The sequence below is a fragment of the Oncorhynchus kisutch genome, linkage group LG1 (genome assembly GCF_002021735.2).
Source record: "Oncorhynchus kisutch isolate 150728-3 linkage group LG1, Okis_V2, whole genome shotgun sequence".
In the NCBI taxonomy this organism is placed as follows: Eukaryota; Metazoa; Chordata; class Actinopteri; order Salmoniformes; family Salmonidae; genus Oncorhynchus; species Oncorhynchus kisutch.
This window is the reverse complement of record NC_034174.2, coordinates 37,038,337-37,062,903: the sequence shown is the minus strand read 5'-3', so window position 1 is coordinate 37,062,903 and position 24,567 is coordinate 37,038,337. Positions and strand designations below refer to the sequence as shown.

General features: G+C 40.6%; 1 protein-coding gene across 3 annotated transcripts in view; it reads left to right on the top strand.

The window, feature by feature from the left end:
• The window catches only part of LOC109895256 (inositol 1,4,5-trisphosphate receptor type 1), a 164,896-nt gene that overhangs the window by 2,582 nt on the left and 137,747 nt on the right, over positions 1–24,567 (top strand). For 2 of the 3 annotated variants that reach the window (XM_031822925.1, XM_020488886.2), the window contains exons 2-3: positions 7,031–7,145; positions 17,566–17,636. In XM_031822925.1, the coding sequence (XP_031678785.1) occupies positions 7,054–7,145; positions 17,566–17,636 (163 nt within the window). In that variant the 5' untranslated portion in view covers positions 7,031–7,053. Of the gene's footprint in view, positions 1–7,030; positions 7,146–17,565; positions 17,637–24,567 lie in introns of those variants that run through there. The other variant, XM_031822927.1, reaches the window with a different exon arrangement.

Sequence of the window (24,567 nt, the reverse complement as noted above, 5' to 3'; positions counted from 1 at the left end):
ATTTCAAGTCCGTGTATATAGGCAGCAGCCTCTAATGTGATGGCTATTTAACAGTCTGATGGCCTTGAGATTGATGTTTTTCAGTCTCTCTGTCCCAGCTTTGATGCACCTGTACTGACTTCGCCTTCTGGATCATAGCGGGGTGAACAGGTAGTGGCTTGGGTGGTTGTTGTCCTTGATGATCTTTTTGGCCTTCCTGTGACATCATGTCCTGGAGGGCAGGTAGTTTGCACCCGGTGATGCGTTGGGCAGACCGCACCACCCTGCAAATCCTCCTGCTACATCTCTCTGGGATTTCTCCTCAGCTAACAACAAACGTTCCCACAGATTTAGAGAACATTCCCTTAAGTCCCATTAGGTAATTAATCAATGTTGTCATATGAATGTTCTTGTGATGTGCAAGGAATGTTTCCAACAGACCATTCCCTAAGTGTCAAATATAAGTTACCCAGAACATGGTTACCATTTTCTCAGAATTTAAGATAATAGTATTGTAGACGTGTTTCATGGGAGTATTACAAGAACATTAATGTGTCCAGTTTTCTGTGGTCAGTAGCCTCAGTTTCCAGGCTTTCTCACTGTTTGTGATGTTCGAGGCATGGTAAGGACTGACTCTTAAGGGTATTAACACAGCATAGGACACAGCTTTACTCACTGGGCACTGTAACACCTGTATAACAATAACCATGCACTACTAGAGTCTAGACCATGTGTCATCCCAAGATGTCATACATTGTATTCTAACCACTGACCAGATTTGGTGTAACTTCCTTTACAATTCAGTCCAAGTCCAATAGAAAGTAATGGGCTGTTTTCGCTTACTTCCCTGAATTGAAAGGGGATTGAATCCAGCCCTGATTGTAATCCAGCTTGGGTCAGTGTTACAATAACACACAGTGACACCTTCAAACTTGTTGAACTGACGGGTCTGTCACTCCCTCCACCATATAGCCCATGACAGGTCTAATAACCACAGGTGCATGGCCTTCCTGTTTCTCTCTGCCTCTCCTAATCATTAACTGTTTACCCCTCACCCACACACACCAGGCTGGAGCATCAGATAGTGCCTGGCCCCATGCAAATGCTCCTGCTACTTCTCTCTCTGGGATTTCTCCTCAGCTAACAACAAACTTTCCCAAAACTTTAGAGAATGTTGCCTTAAGGGTCTCATTAGGCAATTAACTAATGTTGTCATAGGAATGTTCCTGTGATGTGCAATGAATGTTTCCAAGAGACTATTTCCTGAGTGTCAAATAGAATATACCCAGAACATGGTTACAATGTTCTCAGAATATAAGATATTCATGTTCTAGACACACTTCATGGTAACGTTGAAGAACGTGCATGTGTCCAGTTGTCTCTGGATTAGAAGAATATTCCATCAACGTCAAGCTAAACATACATACTTGGCAAGGTTAGGGACACAGTGCTTTTAACGTACATATTTGACATTGTGATTTTATTTATTTTTACCCCCTTTTTCAATCTTGTCTCATCACTGCAACTCCCCAAAAGGCAAAGGTTGAGTCATGCCTCCTCCGAAACATGGCCCACCAAACTTAACACACACCCACCAGCCACACCAATGTGTCAGAGGCAACAACATTCAACTGACAACCGGGGTCAGCTTACAGGTGCCCGGTCCACCACAAGGAGTCACTAGATCACAATGAGCCAAGTTAAGCTCCCCCAGGGACGCCTCTAGCACTGTGATGCAGTACCTTAGACCGCTGCGCCATTCGGGGGGCCCACATTGTGCATTTTCATAGTAGTTATTATTCAACATGACCTCACCTGGGATTTGAACTCACAACCTCTTGATTTACTCTACTCCAATCATCCCGCTATGCCACCATGTCAGGTATCGGTTAATCTGATTATTATCATTATTTATTTGATATACTTATTTCAGCGATTTAAGAGCTTTCAGTATAGTTGTATAATTGAACCTGTTTTTAATGATACTCTTGAATCACTATGATCAATTAAAATATTTATTTTTCTTCGGTATACTTTTAACAGAGCTGAGATTTACTTTAAAGTGCATTCACCCTATCGCTTACTCCTATCAAGTGGTTTCATCTACATGAGGGGTTAGGATATCTTTTGGCCATGGCTGAGATATATTGGCCTAATAAGCACATGCCATAGAGAGATCCCTTATTGGGCATTTTTCATCATTGGTGCTGGTAGCCTGGGTTCGAGACCCGCTAGGGTAATCACCCTACTCTCACATTCTTAGCAATATACTATGTCAGTTAATGTCATTATTTGGCAACAGTTACAACACACCTGTCTGATACAGTTGAAGTTGGAAGTTTACATACACTTAGGTTGGAGTCATTAAAACTAATTTTTCAACCCCTCCACACATTACTTGTTAACAAACTATAGTTTTGGAAAGTCGGTTAGGATGTCTACTAGTAATTTTTCCAACAATTGTTTACAGACATATTATTTCACTTATAATTCACTGTATCACAATTCCAGTGGGTCAGAAGTTTACATACACTAAGTTGTACCTGTGGATGTATTTCAATGCCTACTCAGTGCCAAACAATGCCAAACTCAGTGCCTCTTTGCTTGACATCATGGGAAAATCAAAATAAATTATTGTAGACCTCCACAAGTCTGGTTCATCCTTGGGAGCAATTTCGAAAAGGCCTGAAGGTACCACGTTCATCTGTACAAACAATAGAACGCAAGTATAAGAACCATGGGAACACACAGCCATCATACCGCTCAGGAAGGAGACGAGTTCTGTTTCCTAGAGATGAACATACTTTGGTGCAAATCAATCCCAGAACATCCACAAAGGACCTTGTGAAGATGCTGGAGGAAACCGGTACAAAGTATCTATATCCACAGTAAAACGAGTCCTATATTGACAGAACTTGAAAGGCTGCTCAGCAAGGAAGAAGCCACTGCTTCAAAATTGCCATTAAAAAAAGCCAGACTACGGTTTGCAACTGCACATGGGGACAAAGATCGTACTTTTTAGAGAAATGTCCTCTGGTCTGATGAAACAAAAATATAACTGTTTGGCCACAATGACCATTGTTACGTTTTGAGGAAAAAGGGGGAGCCTTGCAAGCCGAAGAAAACCATTGCAACCGTGAAGCACAGTGGTGGCAACATCATGTTGTGGGGGTGCTTTGCTGCCGGAGGGACTGGTGCACTACACAAAATAGATGACATTATGAGGGAGGACAATTATGTGGATCTATTGAAGCAACATCTTAAGAGTCAAGACATCAGTCAATAAGTTTGGTCGCAAATGGGTCTTCCAAATGGACAATGACCCCAAGCATACTTCCAAAGTTGTGGCAAAATGGCTTAAGGACAACAAAGTCAAGGTATTGGAGTGTCCATCACAAAGTCCTGATCTCAATCCAATAGAAAATTGAACTTTTATTGATAATACTGATTCAGGAGTATCAGTAAAACAGGTTAACATGCTCCACCAACATGAGACAACTATACTGAAAGCCCTTTAATTGCTGAAATAAGTAAATCAATCAAAGATGAGAATAGTCAGATTAACTGAGACATTACACTGACATGGTGGCATAGCAGGAAGATCGGCGTACCGTGAACCAGGAGGTTGTCAGTTTTTAAATCCCAGGTGAGGACTGTTGAATAATAATTACTGTATAAATGATCATGCACAATGTATTCATGTAGGTCAAATATGTAAATCGAAACACTATGTTCAAAGCTCTGTGTGAGTATCTCTATCCTTGACAACAGACAAAGCTATGAATGGATCAGTTGTTCACCAATCAGGTCCTTGATTGGCTGGACAATAGTAACAAGGTGTGATGTTTAGTGAAACATATGGGAAGAAGCTTTGAGATATATATATATATATATATATATATACACACTCACAGCAAATTATCTGGTAATTTACCTAGTGTTGATTTGTCAGTGTAACATTTCAGTTGATTCAGCAGTTAAATTGAACTCTAAGACATTATCACTCAGTGGTGTAAAAGAACCCCAGTGTTGGTGTTAATAACCCGTGTTGAGTGTAAAACATTCCCATCAAAACCACAGCCATCATTATGAGATTTGCCAGCACGCTGTACTGCAAGACAGACATTTTTATTGTTTTTAATATCTGTGTTGTTGCATTTACATTGATTGATTCATCTTATGTTACACAAAGATAAATAACAAAAAAAAATTCAAATCTGGTCTAATCAGTTAGTTAGATTTATTGCACCCATTACTGAAATGTTTCCAACTGTTGGATGTCCTAACTCTGTCTGGTTTCCAATAGGAATTATACATCACTTTGCAAGCCTGCATAATGTGTAAATCAGGAGGTTCCTAACACCGCTGTGTTAGGGTAAACCTTGGTCATCAAAGTAAGGCCTTATGATATATTTAATGTATTGTCCTAAAGAGTTTTAATAATACATTTAGTCTCCAGTAAGAACTCACTTGGTGAAGTCCACAGGACTGAAACTACTACTTCTTCGGCTTTTATGACGGACTACAACCCAAAAATGTGTATTGCAGCCACCAACTGGACAGGGTTGAGAAAAAAAGTACAAAGAAAAATCCATACTTGATGAGGAAAACTAACCCAAATGACAAATAGGACATTGACAAAAACAAAACTCCCACTTATTCCTTCCTTCAAATCTCCATATTTTTCTTCTCGTGCTCTAGGGCAATACTCTATACTCTGCATGTCCTCTACCGAGAAGTTTTTCAGTCCCAGGAACCGCTCCACCGCATCCACAATGATATCTATTTTTCTGTACTTCGTTTCCACCTTGGCAGTGCCATTAATCTCCATAGCTATAAAGGCCACAAAGTCCACCTTCTTAACCTCCTATACTATCTGTGTCCTACTGGTTAAAGGCAACATGTGCAGCCTACAGTGAAGGCCTATCCACCACCATGGACTCTTTGGGAGCACCATTCGAACCCTCAATCCTTTTAACAGCTGATGCATAAGAAATGCTCTGGACAGCCCTTGCTTTGGCAGAACTGAAAATGAACAAGTTCAACAAGCATGTCTCTGTCACGAACAATTACATGTCATGGGTGGTAACTCTGCAATTCACTCAAAGGCACACTTTGAAATTATATTGGGGCGTGGCTTTCATGTTATGGCCACCCGTGAGTGAAAGTGTTGTACCAGTTTAAGTGGCCTATGGTTCTGTTAACTGAAGTTTGAGCGTGTCTACTGTCAGTCCTGAAGTCTTTGTAAATGATTACATAAAAGCATTTGGCAGTAAAGACTTGTACCTATTGTTACAATATCCTTAATTCAACATTAGCGATATTGTGAAGTGATACAGACCTCTTTACATAATTGTAAAAAAATACTATTTCAGGTGTTATTGCTTAACACCATTGGTGTAAACTATATACACTTCCTAGTGTTCAAAATTCTATATAAGGTGTTTTTGCATAAGTGTTAATTTCCAAACACTGGCAAAGTATAACAGCGTCAGCACTAAACACAGTGTTAATTTAACACTGAAAAGTGTGGACCCGTATAGACACTGACCAAGTGTTAAATTTAACACGGTCATGAACCAGGTTTCCATCCAATCTTTTTATGTGGGTAAAGTACATGTCGGTTAAAAAATGTCATGACCGGCCTGATGGAAACAGAACACTTTTCGCTAAACTTTCCAAATGTCGACAAAACAATTCTAGGCAAGGTGGGATATTTTTGTCGGTAAAATGAATTATGTGAGAAATGTTGGCAGAAATACTCATGCAAATATTGATATAGTAACCATCATATCGAAATAATAAACTTGGAGTCACGCGATGACATGTGGTCCTTCAACTACGACTGGTCGGGAAATCATGCTGTTTATTGGGCTACAGAGGAGATAAGTTCTGATGAACTTCACAGGGTGGTGAAAGTGCAAGGTTAGGAGTTTGTTGCTCCTTTCCAATACATATTGAGGGTTTTATTTTGGTGACATGATAATCTGTGCTTGGCTGCTGTTTGACAAGTAAAAATATTCTTAATCGTTTGTCCATAATAATAATCTCATCATGTAGGCTATATGTGAGCTCTAGGATGGAGTGCACGTGCCAATATCAGAATGTGCACACTTGCTATATAACACACTTTTTTTGCGAGACAACCATCAGTAGAGTGAAAATGCAATAGAAACCCATTTAACTTGTATCTTTTTATACGGTACATGGGAATTTAACCGCAAAAGTTATTCTTATTTGCACTACGTCATTACGCACAGCCTTTATCTGCAACAAGTCAGTTTGATGGGAAAATGTGCATATTATTTTTATGCGGATTTTAGAATATTTACATAAATCTGTTGTCAATTGGATGAAAACCTAGCTTGTGTTGATTTAACACTGGAGAATTTGCTGTGCAGAAATGTTCTTGAAATGTGTCTAGACTATTTTTAATATCTTGTGTTCTGAGAACATGGTAACCATGTCACCAATATTCTCCTAACCCACAGAAAATTGGACACGAATGTTCTTGCATTGTTCTCATGAAACGTGTCATGAACAATATCTTATATTCTGAGAACATGGCAACTATGTTCTGTGTATATTTGGCGGGACGTTGATGGACTTCTCTCCTAACCCACAGAACTGGACATGTGAAAGTTATTCAAAGTACCATGAAATGTGTCTAGAACATTCAAATTGTACATTCTGAGAACATGGCAACCACTTTCTGGGTCTGTTGTGTTTGACATTAAGGGAATGTTTTCCTTACTCTAATGCCAAAACATGCTAAAAAGGTTCCCAGAAGGTTTTTACTAACATATATAAAATGTTCCGCTAACTAATGGAAAACTGGACACTCAAACATTAGAGGAACATTATGGGTTAGGGTTGCCTAAAATTGTTAGCTGGGAAAATGAAGACTCAAATCACTCTTTGGGTCCTGGGTTATTCCTGACCGTGTGACCTGCCCAGTTCAGAAATGTTTTTTTTTCTCTCCATTTAAAAAAAATGTGTGTTGTGATTTCTATTTGTAGCAGTACTTCTCCTTGCCTCTCCTCTCCTCCAGGTGTGGCCCTGTGTGTGTGAGACATGTCGGATAAGATGTCCAGTTTCCTACACATCGGGGACATCTGCTCCCTGTATGCAGAGGGCTCCACCAACGGCTTTATCAGCACTCTGGGGTGAGTTCATTTCACCTATCCCTTTTATCCTTGAGCTATTATCACTGATTGGCAAACATGGATACGATCTATTGTAGTCATTTTAGATGGTGACTATTTCTTTCCCATCCATTTGGGATGGAGGAATCACTGAAATGTGGCTACAGGAATATTAGATCATTTACTTACAATCATATCTAAGTCAACACAATTTTTCACTTTGAGCACCTGTCCCTCTAAAGGTCTGTGCACGGCCCTGAGTGATCAAATAACATTGTCTTGTAACCGAACAGATGTAGGTAGCCCTTACAGTGAAATGCTTACTTACAAGCCCCTAACCAACAATGCAGATTTTTTTATAATACGGATAAGAATAAGAGATTAAAGTAAAGTAATTAAAGAGCAGCAGCAGTAAAATAACAATAGCGAGACTATATACAGGGCGGTACCGATACAGAGTCAATGTGCAGGGGCACCGGTTAGTTGAGGTAGTATGTACATGTAGGTAGAGTTACTTTAATAACTATGCATAGATGACAACTTAGAGCAGCAGTGGTGTAAATGTCTAGACATTCTGGAGTCTTATGGCTTGGGGGTAGAAGCAGTTTAGAAGCCTCTTGGACCTAGACTTGGCGCTCCGGTCCTGCTTGCCGTGCGATAGCAGTGAGAACAGTCTATGATTCGGGTGGCTGGAGTCTTTGACAATTTTTATGGCCTTCCTCTGACACCGCCTGGTATAGAGGTCCTGGATGGCAGGAAGCTTGGCCCCAATGATGTACTGGGCTGTTCGCACTATCCTATGTAGTGCCTTGCGGTCGTAGACTGACCAGTTGCCATACCAGGCCGTGATGCAACCAGTCAGGATGCTCTCGATGGTGCAGCTGTAGAACCTTTTGAGGATCTGAGGACCCATGCCTAATCTTTTTAGTCACCTGAGGGGGAATAGGTTTTGTTGTGCCTTCTTCACGACTGTCTTGGTGTGCTTGGACCATGTTAGTTTGTTGGTGATATGGACAGCAAGGAACTTGAAGCTCTCAATCTGCCCCACTGCAGCCCCGTTGATGAGAATGGGGACATGCTCAGTCCTCTTTTTTTCTGTAGTCCACAATCATCTCCTTTGTCTTGTTGAGGGAGAGGTTGCTGTCCTGGCACCACACTGCCAGGTCTCTGACCTTCTCCCTATAGGCTGTCTCGTCGTTGTCGGTGATCAGGCCTATCACTGTTGTGTCATCTGCAAATTTTATGATGGTGTTGGAGTGCCTGGCCGTGCAGTCATGCGTGAACAGGGAGTACAGGAGGGGACTGAGCACGCACCCCTGAGGGGCCCCTATGTTGAGGATCAGCGTGGCGGATGTGTTGTTACCGGCACTTATCACCTGGGGGTGGCGCGTCAGGAAGTCCAGGATCCAGTTGCAGAGGGAGGTGTTAAGTCCCAAGGTCCTTAGCTTATTGATGCGCTTTGAGGGCACTATGGTGTTGAACGCTGAACTGTAGTCAATGAATAGCATTCTCACATAGGTGTTCCTTTAGTCCAGGTGGGAAAGGGCAGTGTGGCGTGCAATAGAGATTGCATCATCTGTGGATCTGTTGGGGCGGTATGCAAATTGGAGTGGGTTTCTGGGATGATGATGGTGTTGATGTGATCCATGACATGCCTTTCAAAGCCCTTCATGGCTACAGACGTGAGTGCTACGGGTCGGTAGTCATTTAGGCAGGTTCCTTAGTGTTCTTGGGCACGGGCTATGGTGGTCTGCTTAAAACATGTTGGTATTACAGACTCAGAAAGGTCTAAAATGTCAGTGAAGAGACTTGCCAGTTGGTCAGCGCATGCTGGTAAAACGTCTGGCCCTGCGGCCTTGTGAATGTTTACCTGTTTAAATGTCTTACTCACATCGGCTGTGGAGAGCGTGAACACACAGTCATCCGGAACAGCTGGTGCTGTCATGCATGTTTCAGTGTTATTTCCCTCAAAGCGAGCACAGTTGTTTAGCTCGTGTCACTGAGCAGCTCTTCCCTTTGTAGTCTGTAATGGTTTGCAAGCCCTGCCACATCCGATGAGCATCAGAGCCGGTGTAGTACGATTAGATGTTAGTCCTGTATTGATGCTTTGCCTGTTTGACGGTTCATCGGAGGGCATAGCGGGATTTCTTATAAGCTTCCGGGTTAAAGTCCCGCTCCTTGAAAGCGGCAGCTCTAGCCTTTAGCTCAGTGAGGATGCTGCCTGTAATCCATGGCTTCTTGTTGGGGTATGTACGTAGGTCGCTGTGGGGACGACGTCATCGATGCACTTATTGATGAAGCCAATGACTGATGTGGTGTACTCCTCAATGCCATCAGAGGAATCCCGGAACATATTCCAGTCTGTGCTAGCAAAACAGTCCTGTAGCTTAGCATCTGCTTTGTCTGACCACTTTTCTTCCTGACCACGGATGCCGTTCAAAAGCAGTCAGCTGGATCTATTCAGCAGATCCCATGGGACTTAAACTTATCTGGGCATTATGCCAGTTTTGAGGTCTGAAAATGTCTGACAGACTTTCATTTGGGAGGGAACTATCCCTTTAAGGGTGAATTCATAGCTTCATCTACACTTGAAAAGGTCATAAAGGTAATGCCATCAAAGCTCTGCAGTGCATATATAAATGACTTTTGTCTGTGGTGGATGTGGTGTGTGTGTGAGTCCCCATATTAAGAGGAGTGTGTTTGATAGAGGAATGCTGTGGAGATTAATCACAGAAGAGATGGTGTGGCCTGTGTGTCAGTTAACCTCTTAGGGAAGTTTATTGTAGCTGGGAGGTACTGGTACGAAGGGCTGTGTGTGTCAGGTGGAGGGGTCTCTACTTTGCTGCACAGGGGCCCCTTCGGCCGTCTGTGGGCCACTGATAGAGCGTGGTTTGGAAGAGTTGATAAATGACGTTCCCACTTTTCCCAAAGAACAGGGCTGGGAGAACTAAGCCCTTTGAAGTGGAAGTGGATGTCTGGTCCTGGATGGCTCCATGACAATGATAGTATGTATAATTTACTGGTAGACTGGGAGGAATTGGAAGTAAGTGGGAAGCAATGAACACAATGGTAAGATGTAATTGTGTGCGGGCACCAGCATGCTTGTGCATGTGGACGAGAGAGAGAAAAAGTACATTGGACCATAATACCAGTGATTATCGACCGCGAAAATGAATGGTTCTAGTCGAGGTGCAATTGAAGCCTGGAAAAATATGCTTGACTCTGTAAATAATCATCTCAGCTAAAGCCCAACACGGGCTGTATAAATTGTTATTTGTACAACACATACAAACAATTGGATTGGATGGAGACCTCTTGGCTGATTGGGGGAATGGGATGGGATGGGAGGATGGAGGTGGAGACACTACTTTTTTTCCCTCTTGTTGTATATATTAAATGTATTATCACTTAAACTTTATGATTATGATCAACACACACACACACACACAACTTCTCCATAAGATCAATCCCACCTGACTTCTAGAGGCTCAGTATTCCTGGAACCCCCCCGCTGCTCATGAAAAATGGATCAGACTGAGTCACAGCAGAAAGAGACCTCACTGCCTCCACTGAGTTGTTTTACTATCCTTGTGGGGACCAAACAAAATTCTTAAAATGAACCCTAAACCTAACCCTAATGTGAATTGTAACCCTAACCTTAAACCTAAGCCTAAAATATAATTTTCCCTTGTGCAGTGTGGCACAGCTCCTTCGCATAGAGTTGATCAGGCTATTGATTTTGGCCCGTGGAATATTGTCCCACTCCTCTTCAATGGCTGCGCGAAGTTGCTGGATATTGCAGGGAACTGGAACATACTGTCGAACATGTAGATCCAGAGCATCCCAAACATGCTCAATGGGTGACATGTCTGGTGAGTATGCAGACCATGGACGAACTAGGACATTTTTAGCTTCTAGAAATTGTTACAGATCGTTGAGACATGGCCACGCATTATCAAGCCGAAACATGAGGTGATGGCCGCGGATGAATGGTACGACAATGGGCCTCCAGGATCTCTTCACAGTATCTCTGTGCATTCAAATTGCCATTTATAAATGAAATTGTGTTCATTGTCCGTAGCTTATGCCTGCCCATACCATAACCCCACCACCACCATAGGGCACTCTGTTCAGCACGTTGAATTCAGCAAATCGTTCATCCACATGATGCCGTACACATGGTCTGCTATTGTGAGGCCGGTTGGGCGTACTGCCAAATTCTCTAAACGACATTGGAGGCAGCTTATGATGGAGAAATTAATATTATATTCTCTGCAAAAGCTCTGGTGGACATTGCTGCAATCACCATGCCAATTGTATGCACCCTCAGCTTCAGACATCTATGGCATTGTGTTGTGACAAAACTGCACATTTTAGTGGACTTTTATTGTCCGCAGCACAAGGTGCACCTGTGTAATGACAATGATGATTAATCAGCTTCTTGATATGCCACACCTGTCAGGTTGATGGATTATCTTGGCAAATGAGAAATGCTTTTTGGGGTATTGTATTTCAGTTCATTAAACATGGGACCAACACTTTACATGTTGCTTTTATATTTTTGTTGAATGTACTTTTTACTCCATACATTTTTCCTGTCACGCAAAAGTACAGGAAAATGGTCCTCATCGAGAGAACTTCCCTGGTCATCCCTACTGCCGCTGATCCGACGGACTCACTAAACACATGCTTGTGACTATCCGTAATTTAAAAAACAAGAAAATTGTGCCATCTGGTTTGCCTAATATAAGGAATTTTAAATTATTTTCACTTTTTATACTTAAGTATATTTTTGCAATTACATTTCCTTTTGATACTTTAGTATATTTCAAAACAAATACTTTTAGACCTTTACTCAAGTAGTATTTTACTGGGTCACTTTTACTTGAGTCATTTTCTAATAAGGTATCTTTTATTCAAGTATGACAATTGGGTACTTTTTCCACCAATGTCACAAGGATAGTAAAAACAAACACAATCTCACACATACACACAACATATAATACAACTTCAAACGTCAAAGAATAGGAGCTTCAGGGTTTAACATGACCTACACATCTACAGAGCTGGGAACCTAACGCTACAGCTTATGGAGAAATTCCTTTTCAAATTCACCATCAGTGTGCTCTTTAACCTCTTACCCCCCAATCATTCAGGGATAGGATTGTAGGGAGAGAGGTGAGGGTAGTGCCATAGACCCTCTTTTCTTACAGGTTACTATTATACAATAACTCCTGAAATGAACCCTAAACACACAGGTCATGCTCTGATACCATGTCATTATGACAAATGCACACGGTTGACATCACTTGCCCTCTCCAAGAATCATCTGGTGTACTCACGCACACACACACTGCAATAATCACACTCAAAAACCAAGATGCATACATACAACACACCATTAGAAGTGTGGACCCAACAGATGGCCTTCTCCAACTCTCACAAACCAGAGTAGAAAGCCTGAGGGGACAAATCAAAGGTTAGATTTTGAACAATGCGGTATGATTCCAGGGCTTTAGTCTGAGAATCCTCTTGTCTTTTAGGATGCCTGTTCTCTTGTCCTGACGAGCAGCTGTTAAAGTAGGATTAATGTACAGTAACTGGAATTGGACAGTAACGAGGGTCAGACAATCACATTTTTATCAGTTCTCCACAAGATTAACATGTCAGTGTCTGTATGTGATAAATCTTGCTCACATTGATCTAACAAACCCAGGCTGCACATTAAGCAAACGTCATTCAGATGCTCAGTATAGCTATGCTGTATAATGCTCTGCGGAGGTTGACACTGTAGACAGGAGCCTCAGTGTGTTGTCATGTTCAGAGAGGTGTATCCCTGGTGCAGACAGACAGGTCCATGTGTAGTACGACTGATCATGTGTGTGGACACTCCATGAGTCCACAGGAACACGACTAGGATGGATGTTGGATCTGGCTGGAGTCCAGGCAATCTTTATTCCGAGCCAGTAAAAAGCTAAATTTGTCACCGACAGGAATGCTAGCTTGTCCACCCACTGGCAGCAGCCAACTAATCCTAACTCTCATTTCTTCATCATTGTGTGGACTGTGGAAGAGCACCGGCGAATCAAGAAACATCACAGTGAAATCACAAGTATGTGATTGGTTTAATTAACAATAGTGACTAAGGGAGTCAGGATAAACAGTGCTCTGTAGTTGAATGTTTTGAAAACATAGTGTACTTTTTATGGGTCCAATGGTGCTTTATTGCAGGATCTCGTGCTGACAATGTGCTTAGATCAAATCAAAATGTATTTGTCACATGCGCCGAATACAAGTGTAGACCTTACCGTGAAATGCTTACTTGCCAGCCCTTAACCTGGAATTTCTTGTTGTGTTAAAATACAAGCCCTCGATGTGCAAAGTTGCAGGTTTCCTACAAATACTGTATATGAATAACCCATGTGGATAAATGTATACACCGGCTTGATTCAATCTTATGTAGCTAAATTTGAAATGGTATTTTGTACATTGGATAAAAGTAAAAACTCACCGCTAGAAAATGGTATATCATACACTTCAGTTTAGGAACAATGGGAAAGTAATTCTGCTTTGAAGTTGATAAACTTGTAACCCCACTTTTGAGAAAATGACCCTTGAATGGTTCGGTACACCTACTCGAGAGCTAGCTCTTCTTTGTCTACACCCATTCAGCATCGTTCACACCCTCTTAAGCCTTAGCCCCACCCATCCTTTAAGCAATCACATGTGAGGCCATGTGCTAAACAGAGTGAATAAGGGCCTCCAGATTGGTGCAGCGGTCATCGCAGTGCTAGAGGCATCCCTACAGATCTGGGTTTGATCCTGGGCTGTGTCGCAGCGCCTGAGTGGCGCAAGGGTCTAAGACATTGCATAGCGGTGCAAGCTGTGATGCTACAGATGCTGGTTCAATACCCGTGCTGGCCTTGACTGAGACACCAATGAGAACTGTAGGTTTTTGGTTTATCTCCCTCTGAAAACAGAAATAAATCATTCTAAATGACAAACTGGCTTTATTTACAAATTAGTAACAATGTATTACCCATGTTCAAGAATGACCTTCTTGCTCATTTTACATTATTTGAAAACAAAATAATCGCCAAAATATTGCTGTTTTTTAAACAACACAATTTTCAAAATTTGTATTATTAATTTAGAGTTATATAAAACTCTCTTGAATATTCTCACAGATATATTTTTAACCCTGTTATTAGCAGGACAATATATATATATATACATGTACATTTAAACTCAGTTTTTCACAATTCCTGACATTTAATCCTTGTAAACATTCCCTGTCTTAGGTCAGTTCGAATCACCACTTTATTTTAAGAATGTAAAATGTTAGAATAATAGTAGAGAGAATGATTGATTTATTTCAGCTTTTATTTATTTCATTACATTCCCAGTGGGTCAGAAGTTTACATACACTCAATTAGTATTTGGTAGCATTACCTTTAAATTGTTTAACTTGAGTCAAATGTTTTGGGTAGCCTTCCACAAGCTTCTCACAATAAGTTGGGTGAATTTTGGCCCATTCCTCCTGACAGAGCTGGTGTAACTGAGTCAGGTGTTTTGGCCTCCTTGCTCACACGCTTTTTCAGTTCTGCCCACAAATTTTCTATTGGATTGAGATCAGGGCTTTGTGATGGACACTCAAATACCTTGACTTTGTTGTCCTTAAGCCATTTTTTCACAACTTTGGAAGTATGCTTGGGGTCATTGTCCATTTGGAAGACCCATTTGCGACCAAGCTTTAACTTCCTGACTGATGTCTTGAGATGTTGCTTCAATATATCCACATACTTTTCCTGCCTCATGATGCCATCTATTTTGTGACGTGCACCAGTCCCTTCTGCAGCAAAGCACCCCCACAACATGATGCTGCCACCCCCGTGCTTCACGGTTGGGATGGTGTTCTTCGGCTTGCAAGCCTCCCCCTTTTTCCTCCAAACATAACAATGGTCATTATGGCCAAACAGTTCTATTTTTGTTTCATCAGACCAGAGGACTGATGCAGTTGCAAACTGTAGTCTGGCTTTTTTATGGTGGTTTTAGAGCAGTGGCTTCTTCCATGCTGAGCAGCCTTTCAGGTTATGTCAATATAGGACTCGTTTTACTGTGGATATAGATAATTTTGTACCTATTTCCTCCAGCATGTTCACAAGGTCCTTTGCTTTTGCTCTGGGATTGATTTGCACTTTTCTCACCAAAGTATGTTCTAGGAGACGGAACGCGTCTCCTTCCTGAGCGGTATGACTGCTGTGTGGTCCCAGGGTGTTTATACTTGCGTACTATTGTTTGTACAGATGAACCAGACTTGTGGACTTCTACAATCTTCTTTTTTTTTCTTGGCTGATTTGTTTTGATTTTCCCATGATGTCAAGCAAGGAGGTACTGAGTTTGAAGGTAGGCCTTGAAATACATCCACAGGTACATCTCCAATTGACTCAAGTGATGTTCTTCTAAAGCCATGACATAATTTTCTGGAATTTTCCAAGCTGTTTAAAGGTACAGTCAACTTAGTGTATGTAAACTTCTGACCCACTGGAATTGTGATACCCTGAAATAGTCTGTAAACAATTGTTGTAAAAATTACTTGTAATGCACAAAGTAGATGTCCTAACCGGCTTGCCAAAACTATAGTTTTTTAACATGAAATGTGTGGAGTGGTTGAAAAATTTGTTTTAATGACTCCAACCTAACTGTTTGTAAACGTCTGGTCTGGTCTGGTCTGGTCTAGTCTGCTCTGGTCTTGTCCCACCCACCCACTGAAAGCGCGCGAGGTTCAAGGCACAAGGGCAGGGGGAACGGAATGGGCCGCAGAGACATGCACAGAAGACAGACCTAGCTCGTAGGGAAGGGGGTGGACCCCCGCCACACTGGGTAGCACAGGGCAACACTTTAAGGGGCATTGCGCTAATAATGGCGCTGACTAGGGAAATGTTCCTGCTGTTCTTAGTGCCAGTCTACAACAATGTAGCTAATAATGGCATCTTTATGCTTTCATTAATAAAATAATGATACAAATATTATTTCAAAATGCCGACGTTTATTTAGTTATGGATCCATAATGAATTACTATGGGAATAAATATCACTGAATTACAGAAATATCCTCCAAATGTAATTATTGGCTGAGAGTCACGTCATATTTTTCAATTTTGTTTTGGCCTACCGTAGGCAACATGAGTCTCACTGGTGTTGAGTAATGTGCTGTTAAAAGTGGTGTAGGTCTTATTTATTTAAAGAGCATATTGAAGTTAGAAGCAATAGGTTTTGAAGCAATAGCCTACAACTGTTTTAGCACTGTTTCATGCTGCTCTGAGACAAGCATGGGGACTGGTCTTGATAAATCAATGAGATTTTATTTTGACTGAATCTCCGTTTGGCTATTGGTTACACTACAATTCAGGTGTAGAAATGTTATGCTCTTAGTGCAACCTTTATTTAACTAGAAAAGTCAGTTAAGAACAAATATTTTTTTACAAGGACCGCCTACTCCTTCCTCCCCATTGGAGAATTGATCCGCGGTCTCCAGCGTGCCCGCATGACATGGGGATTCTTTAGCAAAATAGCCCAGTACTGTAGCCTACTCCCGACCATCACATTGTGCAGCGCCACATTTTTCCGTTCCATCCTAACGGAAACCCAGAGTTTTTTTTTTTTTTTTTTTTCTTGGAATAGAAACACCATGATATTAAGCAAATTTAATTAAGCAAAATGTTTTAATCAGTCCCATATACTATGTTCTTACAAAACATTTTAAAATTCTCTAGTACAGCCACTATTGAAGGCTATCAAATGCTTCTCAAAGATGCCTTCTGGTGGTCAAACTAGCACTAACTAGCATTAATGGTAAGTGGTTGGCACTTAAATAACGTGTCATATAATTATGTGGCACCATGCATGCTGTGCCGCATTACTCTGCAACTTTTATAGGATGGACCACTGTAACTGGTGTATTTTAACACCAATAAACCCATCCGTTTTAAAAATGAATTTAGTATATATCAGTCTAGCAAACCAGGCAACTAAAAGCAACTTTCTGAACAATGTTTTGGTTCGTTTCTTGCTTGTTACCTGCATTCCAGTTCAATTAATGACCATATTATAGCTGACAATGTCTTGACTTGTATTCGTATTACAGGAAAAAAATATATATGTTTACGTTCAAATGCATCTCCTGTGAAGTAGTGAGGTGCGACATACACCTAGTTTCCTGAAACGAGACACATTTGTTTAGAGCCAGGGGGTTGTATATTAAAAATAAAGAGAGCTGTGTGAGTGCACATTTGAATGTGTGCATGAACGTTTCTAGTATATTGAAACGGTTCGTGTTCATTGGCATGTTAAGAGTGTATGTGGACTATCGATGTTTCTGACTTGTCCATGATTGACATCCGTCCATGATTGACTTCCGTCGTTGTCTCTTCTCTCCACAGGTTGGTAGATGACCGCTGTGTGGTACAGCCCGACACAGGGGACCTTAACAACCCCCCAAAAAAGTTCAGAGGTAAGAGAATGGTATACTCCCCTCTCATTCTACTATAGCAGCTTACGCAGCACCACGTCACCTCAGTAAATCCAGCCTGTTTACACAGTGTTTTCCACTGGAGATGTTTCTTCTTGTATTACACTGCGTTTCTCTGGTGATAGCGCCAGTATCCCTCCCTGTCCACATAGACTTCAAAAAGTGCTGCTCTCTTTGACACTGGTGCGTGTGTGTGTGTGTGTGTGTGTGTGTGTGTGTGTGTGTCATCTTGTCTATGTTTCCTGCTCAGATGTGATTCTGTGAGAATAGGAACATATTGAGGCTCATGAAGGGAGATATATCTCTGGCTGTTGGGTTATTTCTATCCCCATAACAGGAAGTACAACTGAACTCACGACCTTTAAGTCTCAGGTCAGGGGTCGTTATCACCCATGGAACATTTTTGGCCTACAAAGCTGATGTGCAATGTGAGTGTGTCAGGCTTTGACTGTAGCCTGTGTGTCTTTTTATACAACGGGTGGGTTTAATCCTGAATGCTGATTGGTTAAAACAGCATTCCAGCCAGTGTCTATTCCACATGTTACCACCGGCTAAATCTATGATGTTAAAATGCCTAAAAGTATCTAGACATTAATTCACATTTCTGTCAGGGCGAGACTGGCAGGTAGGCAGCATTTCTCAGTCAGTCAAAATCATGAATCAGCTGGCATCGTTTTCTTAGATATATGTGGACTGATTCAGGAAACTAGGCATATGTTGCAAGTCACGAATTCACAGGAGAGCTGTTTTGAACATCATTTTTTAAAATCAAAATGCGTTTTTGGCAGAAATGCCTTCTCGAACATTTGAACTTTCATATGCCTTAATACCAAACTTTTATGCGATCTGTAAATACGAATAAAGTTGTTAAATTAAGAGCTTAGTTTGTTTAGCCAAAGAAATAGCAGGAACGTTCCTGCTAGCCATAATTGTCAGAGATAATGAGTGGCTGGACATGCTGAGAGATGAGTCTTGTGTCTATAAAATGAGCTGCTCGTTATGCGTAGATAATCCTTTCTACTGCATTTTTTTCTAAAGATATAACGTAAGAACTGCAAATATGTTGCTACTGCTCTCAATAACATGGCTGCCCTGAATTTATCAAGCGCTATCGACAAAGGTCAGTGGGAAAAAGTTGTGATGGGCTACTTTCTGGAGGACGATCATGCCATGCTTGACTCTCTGACTGAAAATGAATCGGATGATGAGGAAATCCCTGATTTTAGATAAAACATTTTCATTGAAGAATACATTGTAGAGTCTTCTGATGACGGTGATGGGGAAGAAACGGAGATCAACAGTGTTGTCACGGAAGAAGTTGACCAAGTTTTGAAATCAGTGGAACACAACAGGCCAAACAAACTGCAAACGAAATGGAAATGACACAGGACGTCTTATTTAATGAAAGGGGTTGCAGTCTGCCGTGAAGCTTTCATCCATGTATACGGGTAAGAATCTAGCTACAGTTTCAGATATTATACGTTTCTAATTTTGTCATAAAGTTGTTTTCATTGCCAGTTAAGGCTTGCTGTTAGCTAGCCAGCTGGAGTTCGATGGCTGGCTTGCTAGCTAACGTTAACATTGCACCTAACTTATTTGGTTAACTTTAGCTATGACAATTGGTTTGTATTGCTAGTAACGTTACTTTAGTTCATTTTTTAGCTAGCTAACATTAACTTGACATGTCTAAACATAAGACCAAGTTAAAACTTGCTTTTAGCTGAGATTAGATTGCTGGCTTGCTAGCTAACATTCATTTGTGTATGAATTGTGTGTATCGTTAGTGATGTTTTCTCAGAATGCCATTTCACATTGTAGTTATAGCCTAATGTTAGCGAGCTAACATTGAACCTATTTGGTTACCTTTAGGTATCTATGACAATCGGTTTGTATTGCTATCTAAAGCTTGCAGTTAGCTAGCCAGCTGCAAGCTGGCTAGCTATCTAACGTTACATGTATGATTTGTGTGTAGCGATGTTATCTCAGAATGCCATTTCTCATCTATTGTATAATAATGCTAAAATATTTGTCTTTCAACATCAGTAGAACCAGCCTTACTCTTCTCCACCAGTCATACAAGGAGAATGGTCGAATGCCTTCCATCAAAAAGAGAGCTGGCCCAAGCAAGCAAAGACAGCAGCGCAGGTATCAACTCCATGCACCATTTGTTCAACAACTACAGAGTTGGGGAACTACGTGGGGACCTGAATTGTGATAACTGCAGTGGCCAAAACCAGAACAAGTTTGTGCTCTGGTATTGTGCCTGGTATGCACAAGCTCCACCAGTCTGGACCTTCACTTCCTGATCACAGGCCACACCATGTTTGCCCCCGACTGGTGCTTCGGGCTCATCAAGCAGTGCTTCAGAAAGACCAAAGTAGACACAGCTAGACAAACGTATATTTTTGAGAAGATCAGGGAGTTTTGCGACAGAGGCTATGGACATCACATACCCTACAGAAAAGTCAAGGGCAGAACCAAAACAGGCTCTCCGAATATAGATTCCCTTGTTCATGCATTGGACGAACCAGTCATCAGCAGTATCTGCAGTGCCTCTATTCAAATGACTCTCTCCTAACACACACGCCATACATTGCTGCTACTATTATTTTATTTTTTATCCTGCTGCTCAGCCACTTTACCGCTGATTGTATGCATATAACCACCTCATCTATCACTAATATCATTATTGATCTTGTTCTTGTACGTACTATATTTTATTTTGACACTATTTTTGATATTGCTACTATGCAAGTAACCATTTGTCTGTACCGTTTGCACCTTCTGTAGAGACCCATCCACTTAGCAAGACTTAGCAAAGTATTGACATATAAAATTAATATTGATATCTGTGGTCGTAACATGACTTTGTTACATACCACAACAATATCATGTGACTGTATCAAGTGTCCACCACATAAATATATGGTGCATGCATCTGTTTATGTACTGTACATGTGCACCTCACTCAAGTTTCAACTCAGGTTAGAATCCTTAAAGAGAAGGGTGGGGCTGGCTTAAGAGGGTGTGAACAATGCTGAATGGGTGTAGACAAAGGAGAGCTCTCCAGTAGTCACCAAAACATTCAAAGGCCCTTTTTAATCAAAGGTGAGTTTACAAGTGTATCACCCTTCAAAGCAATTACTTTCCCATTGTTCCTCAAAAATGCTGTGTATGATATACAATTTTGTAGCTCTGAGTCTCTACTTTTATCCAATGTTAAAAATAAAAAAATAAAAATTTAAAATTTTGCTACATAGGACCGGATCCAGGTGGTGAGTCAAATATACAAAGGTTTGTGTTACCTTTGTTGTTGGCTAGCTTCTCTGAACAAAAGTGTCCTGACGAGAGAGCACATTTTTCTATGCTAGGTGAAATCGCACCTCTTTATCTCATTGTAATGGGGGCATCCAAATAAATTTCACTACAAAACAGTTTATGCAAATGCAGCTTCTGCTGTTATTCTGGCTGCACTGTTTGAAGTGACTAATTTGGTTAGCTAGCAAGCAAGGGATAAGAACGTTGCCAGCTAGTATGGCTATGGAACATTTAGAACAAACGACTGGATCATGTCCGTAGGTAAAGAACAAAAAGACTGAATGACTGGGTCGCGTCTCTGGCAACCGATAGAACGAATGACTAGCCGGCTTGTGTAGAAACCATAGATTAGTGTCAGGACTATATTTTGTGGAAGGATGAACTAGTATAAATACATTTATCAAAATAACGTTTTATTGGAAATATTTCAATCATTATTTGAATATGTTGGTAACCCGTTGTATTGGCATGGTTTGCCGGTCCTCGACTTGGTCTTGGTTCTAACAACACCGATGCCAATATTCTCCCAACACCGGCTTCCTATAGGGCATTATCACTGTACACCATAAAATCTGTCTAATAAAATACAGTATGTTCATCTTTTTAGTCTGGATTTAGTTGGATGTTCCATCTATTTATTTTAGGTTTTAGCATTCGGCTGTGTTAGTGTCTAATTATCACAGAGGAGGTGAGAAAAGTATGATGTAACTCTGCAGTAATCAAAGGATTGTATAAGTAAGTGTCGCCCCGTGAGGAGTTAATGAGGATGTTTAAGCATGGCTGTAAGGCAGTGAGACTAACAAGCATTCCACTCATACTGGGAGTTAGTTGCTACATTGCATGATGTGGTTTAATGCGAGTGGGGCTTTGTCTATCATACGTTGTGACCATTAGCTGCAGTCTAGATATTTGTACTGTATTTATAACCCATAAAGCTTGGGTCTCCTCAGAGTACACTGAATGACAATTGTGTCTTTGATGTCCCAGAGAAGTTCTCTGAATTTATCTCCTCCTAGGAGACTGTTACCAACAGCTTCTGTCTATCTGTCTGTACAGTAATGTGTGTGTGTGTGTGTGTGTGGAGTCAAGTTATCTTTGTGCATGCTTGTGTCTGTGTGTGCACTCCCACTAAGTGGTCAAAGTGGCCATGGTAACCCCTCCTACATGGACTCATTTACTGGTGGTGATGACATGTGTTGGTGACACTTGTTATCATGAGAGGGCGGGAGGGAGAGAGAGACCAAACAACACAAAGAGTTATCTATCCAAACCTGAATGTATAGGTAAGCCACTTCTTCAATCTTTATGGCCCTATAAGAAAGAACAAACAGCAACAACATATACATGATCAAATACAAATCTTAGAATCAACTATTAAAGACTACCAGAACCCACTGGACTCTCCAATTACATTGAATGAAATACAGGACAAAATACAAACCCTCCAACCCAAAAAGGACTGTGGTGTTGATGGTATCCTCAATTAAATGATAAAATATACAGACCACAAATTCCAATTGGCAATACTTAAACTCTTAAACATCATCCTTAGCTCTGGCATCTTCCACAATATTTGGAACCAAGGACTAGTAACCCCAATCCACAAAAGTGGAGACAAATTTGACCCCAATAACTACCGTGGGTTATGCTTCAACAACAACCATGGGAAAATCCTCTGCATTATTATTATTATTATTATTATTATTATTATTATTATTAACAGCAGACTCGTACATTTCCTTTGTGAAAACAATGTACTGAGCAAATGTCAAATTGGCTTTTTACCAAATTACCCTACGACAGATCATGTATTCACCCTGCACACCCTGAACAAAGGCAACGTCTTCTCATGCTTTGTTGATTTCAAAAAAGCTTTTGACTCCTTTTGGCATGAGGGTCTGCTATACAAATGGATGGAAAGTGGTGTTGGGGGGGAAAACATACAACATTATAAAATCCATGTACACAAACAAGTGTGCAGTTAAAATTGGCAACAAACACACACATTTCTTTCCACAGGGCTGTGGGGTGAGACAGGGATGCAGCTTAAGCCCCACCTCTTCAACATACAGTTGAAGTCGGAAGTTTACATACACTTAGGTTGGAGTCATTACAACTCGTTTTTCAACCACTCCACAATTTTCTTGTTAACAAACTATAGTTTTGGCAAGTCAGTTAGGACATCTACTTTGTGTATGACACAAGTAAATTTTTCAACAATTGTTTACAGACAGATTATGTCACTTATAATTCACTGTATCACAATTAGAGGTCCACCGATTTAAATAGGGCCGATATCAAGTTTTCATAACAATCTGCATTTTTGGACAAGTTTATGGCCGATTACATTGCACTCCACGAGGAGACTGCGTGGCAGGCTGACTACCTATTATGTGAGTGCAGCAAGGAGCCAAGGTAAGTTGCTAGCTAGCATTAAACTTATAAAAAACAATCAATCTTAACATAATCACCAGTTAACTACACATGGTTGATGATATTATTAGTTTATCTAGCTTGTCCTGCGTTGCATATAGTCGATGCGGTGCCTGTTAATTTATCATTGAATCACAGCCTACTTCGCCAAACGGTGATGATTTAACAAGCGCGTTCGCAAAAAAAGCACTCATTGCACCAATGTGTACTTTAATCATAAACATCAATGCCTTTCTTAAAATCAATACAGTATATATTTTTAAACCTGCATATTTAGTTTAATATTGCCTGCTAACATGAATTTCTTTTAACTAGGGAAATTGTGTCACTTCTCTTGCGTTCTGTGCAAACAGTGTCAAGGTATATGCAGCAGTTTGGGCTGCCTGTCTCGTTGTGAACTGTGAGAACCATTTCTTCCTAACAAAGACTGTAATTTGCCAGAATTGTACATAATTATGACATAACATTGAAAGTTGTGCAATGTAATAGCAATATTTAGACTTAGGGATGCCACCTGTTAGATAAAATACGGATCGGTTCTGTGTTTCACTGAAAGAATAAACGTTTTGTTTTCAAAATGATAGTTTCCAGATTTGACAATATTAATGACCTAAGGCTCGTATTTCTTTGTGTTTATTATATTTTAATTAAGTCTATGATTTGATAGAGCAGTGGTAGGAAGCAGCAGGCTCGTAAGCATTCAAACAGCACATTCCTGCATTTGCCAGCAGCTCTTCGCTGTGCTTCAAACATTGCGCTGTTTATGACTATCAACTCCCGAGATTAGGTTGGCATTCTATAGTGCCTGTAAGAACATTAAAGGTATATGAAATACAAATGGTATAGAGAGAAATAGTCCTATAATTCCTATAATAACTACAATCTAAAACTTCTTACCTGGGAATATTGAAGACTCATGTTAAAAGGAACCACCACCTTTCATATGTTCTGAGCAAGGAACTTAAACGTTAGCTTTTTCACATGGCAAATATTGCACTTCTCCGACAGTTTCTTTTTGCATTATTTAAACCAAATTGAACATGTTTCATTATTTATTTGAGACTAAATTGATTATATTAAGTTAAAATAAGTGTTCATTCAGTATTTTTGTAATTGTCATTATTACAAAATATATATATATATGGGCCGATTTGAATCGGTA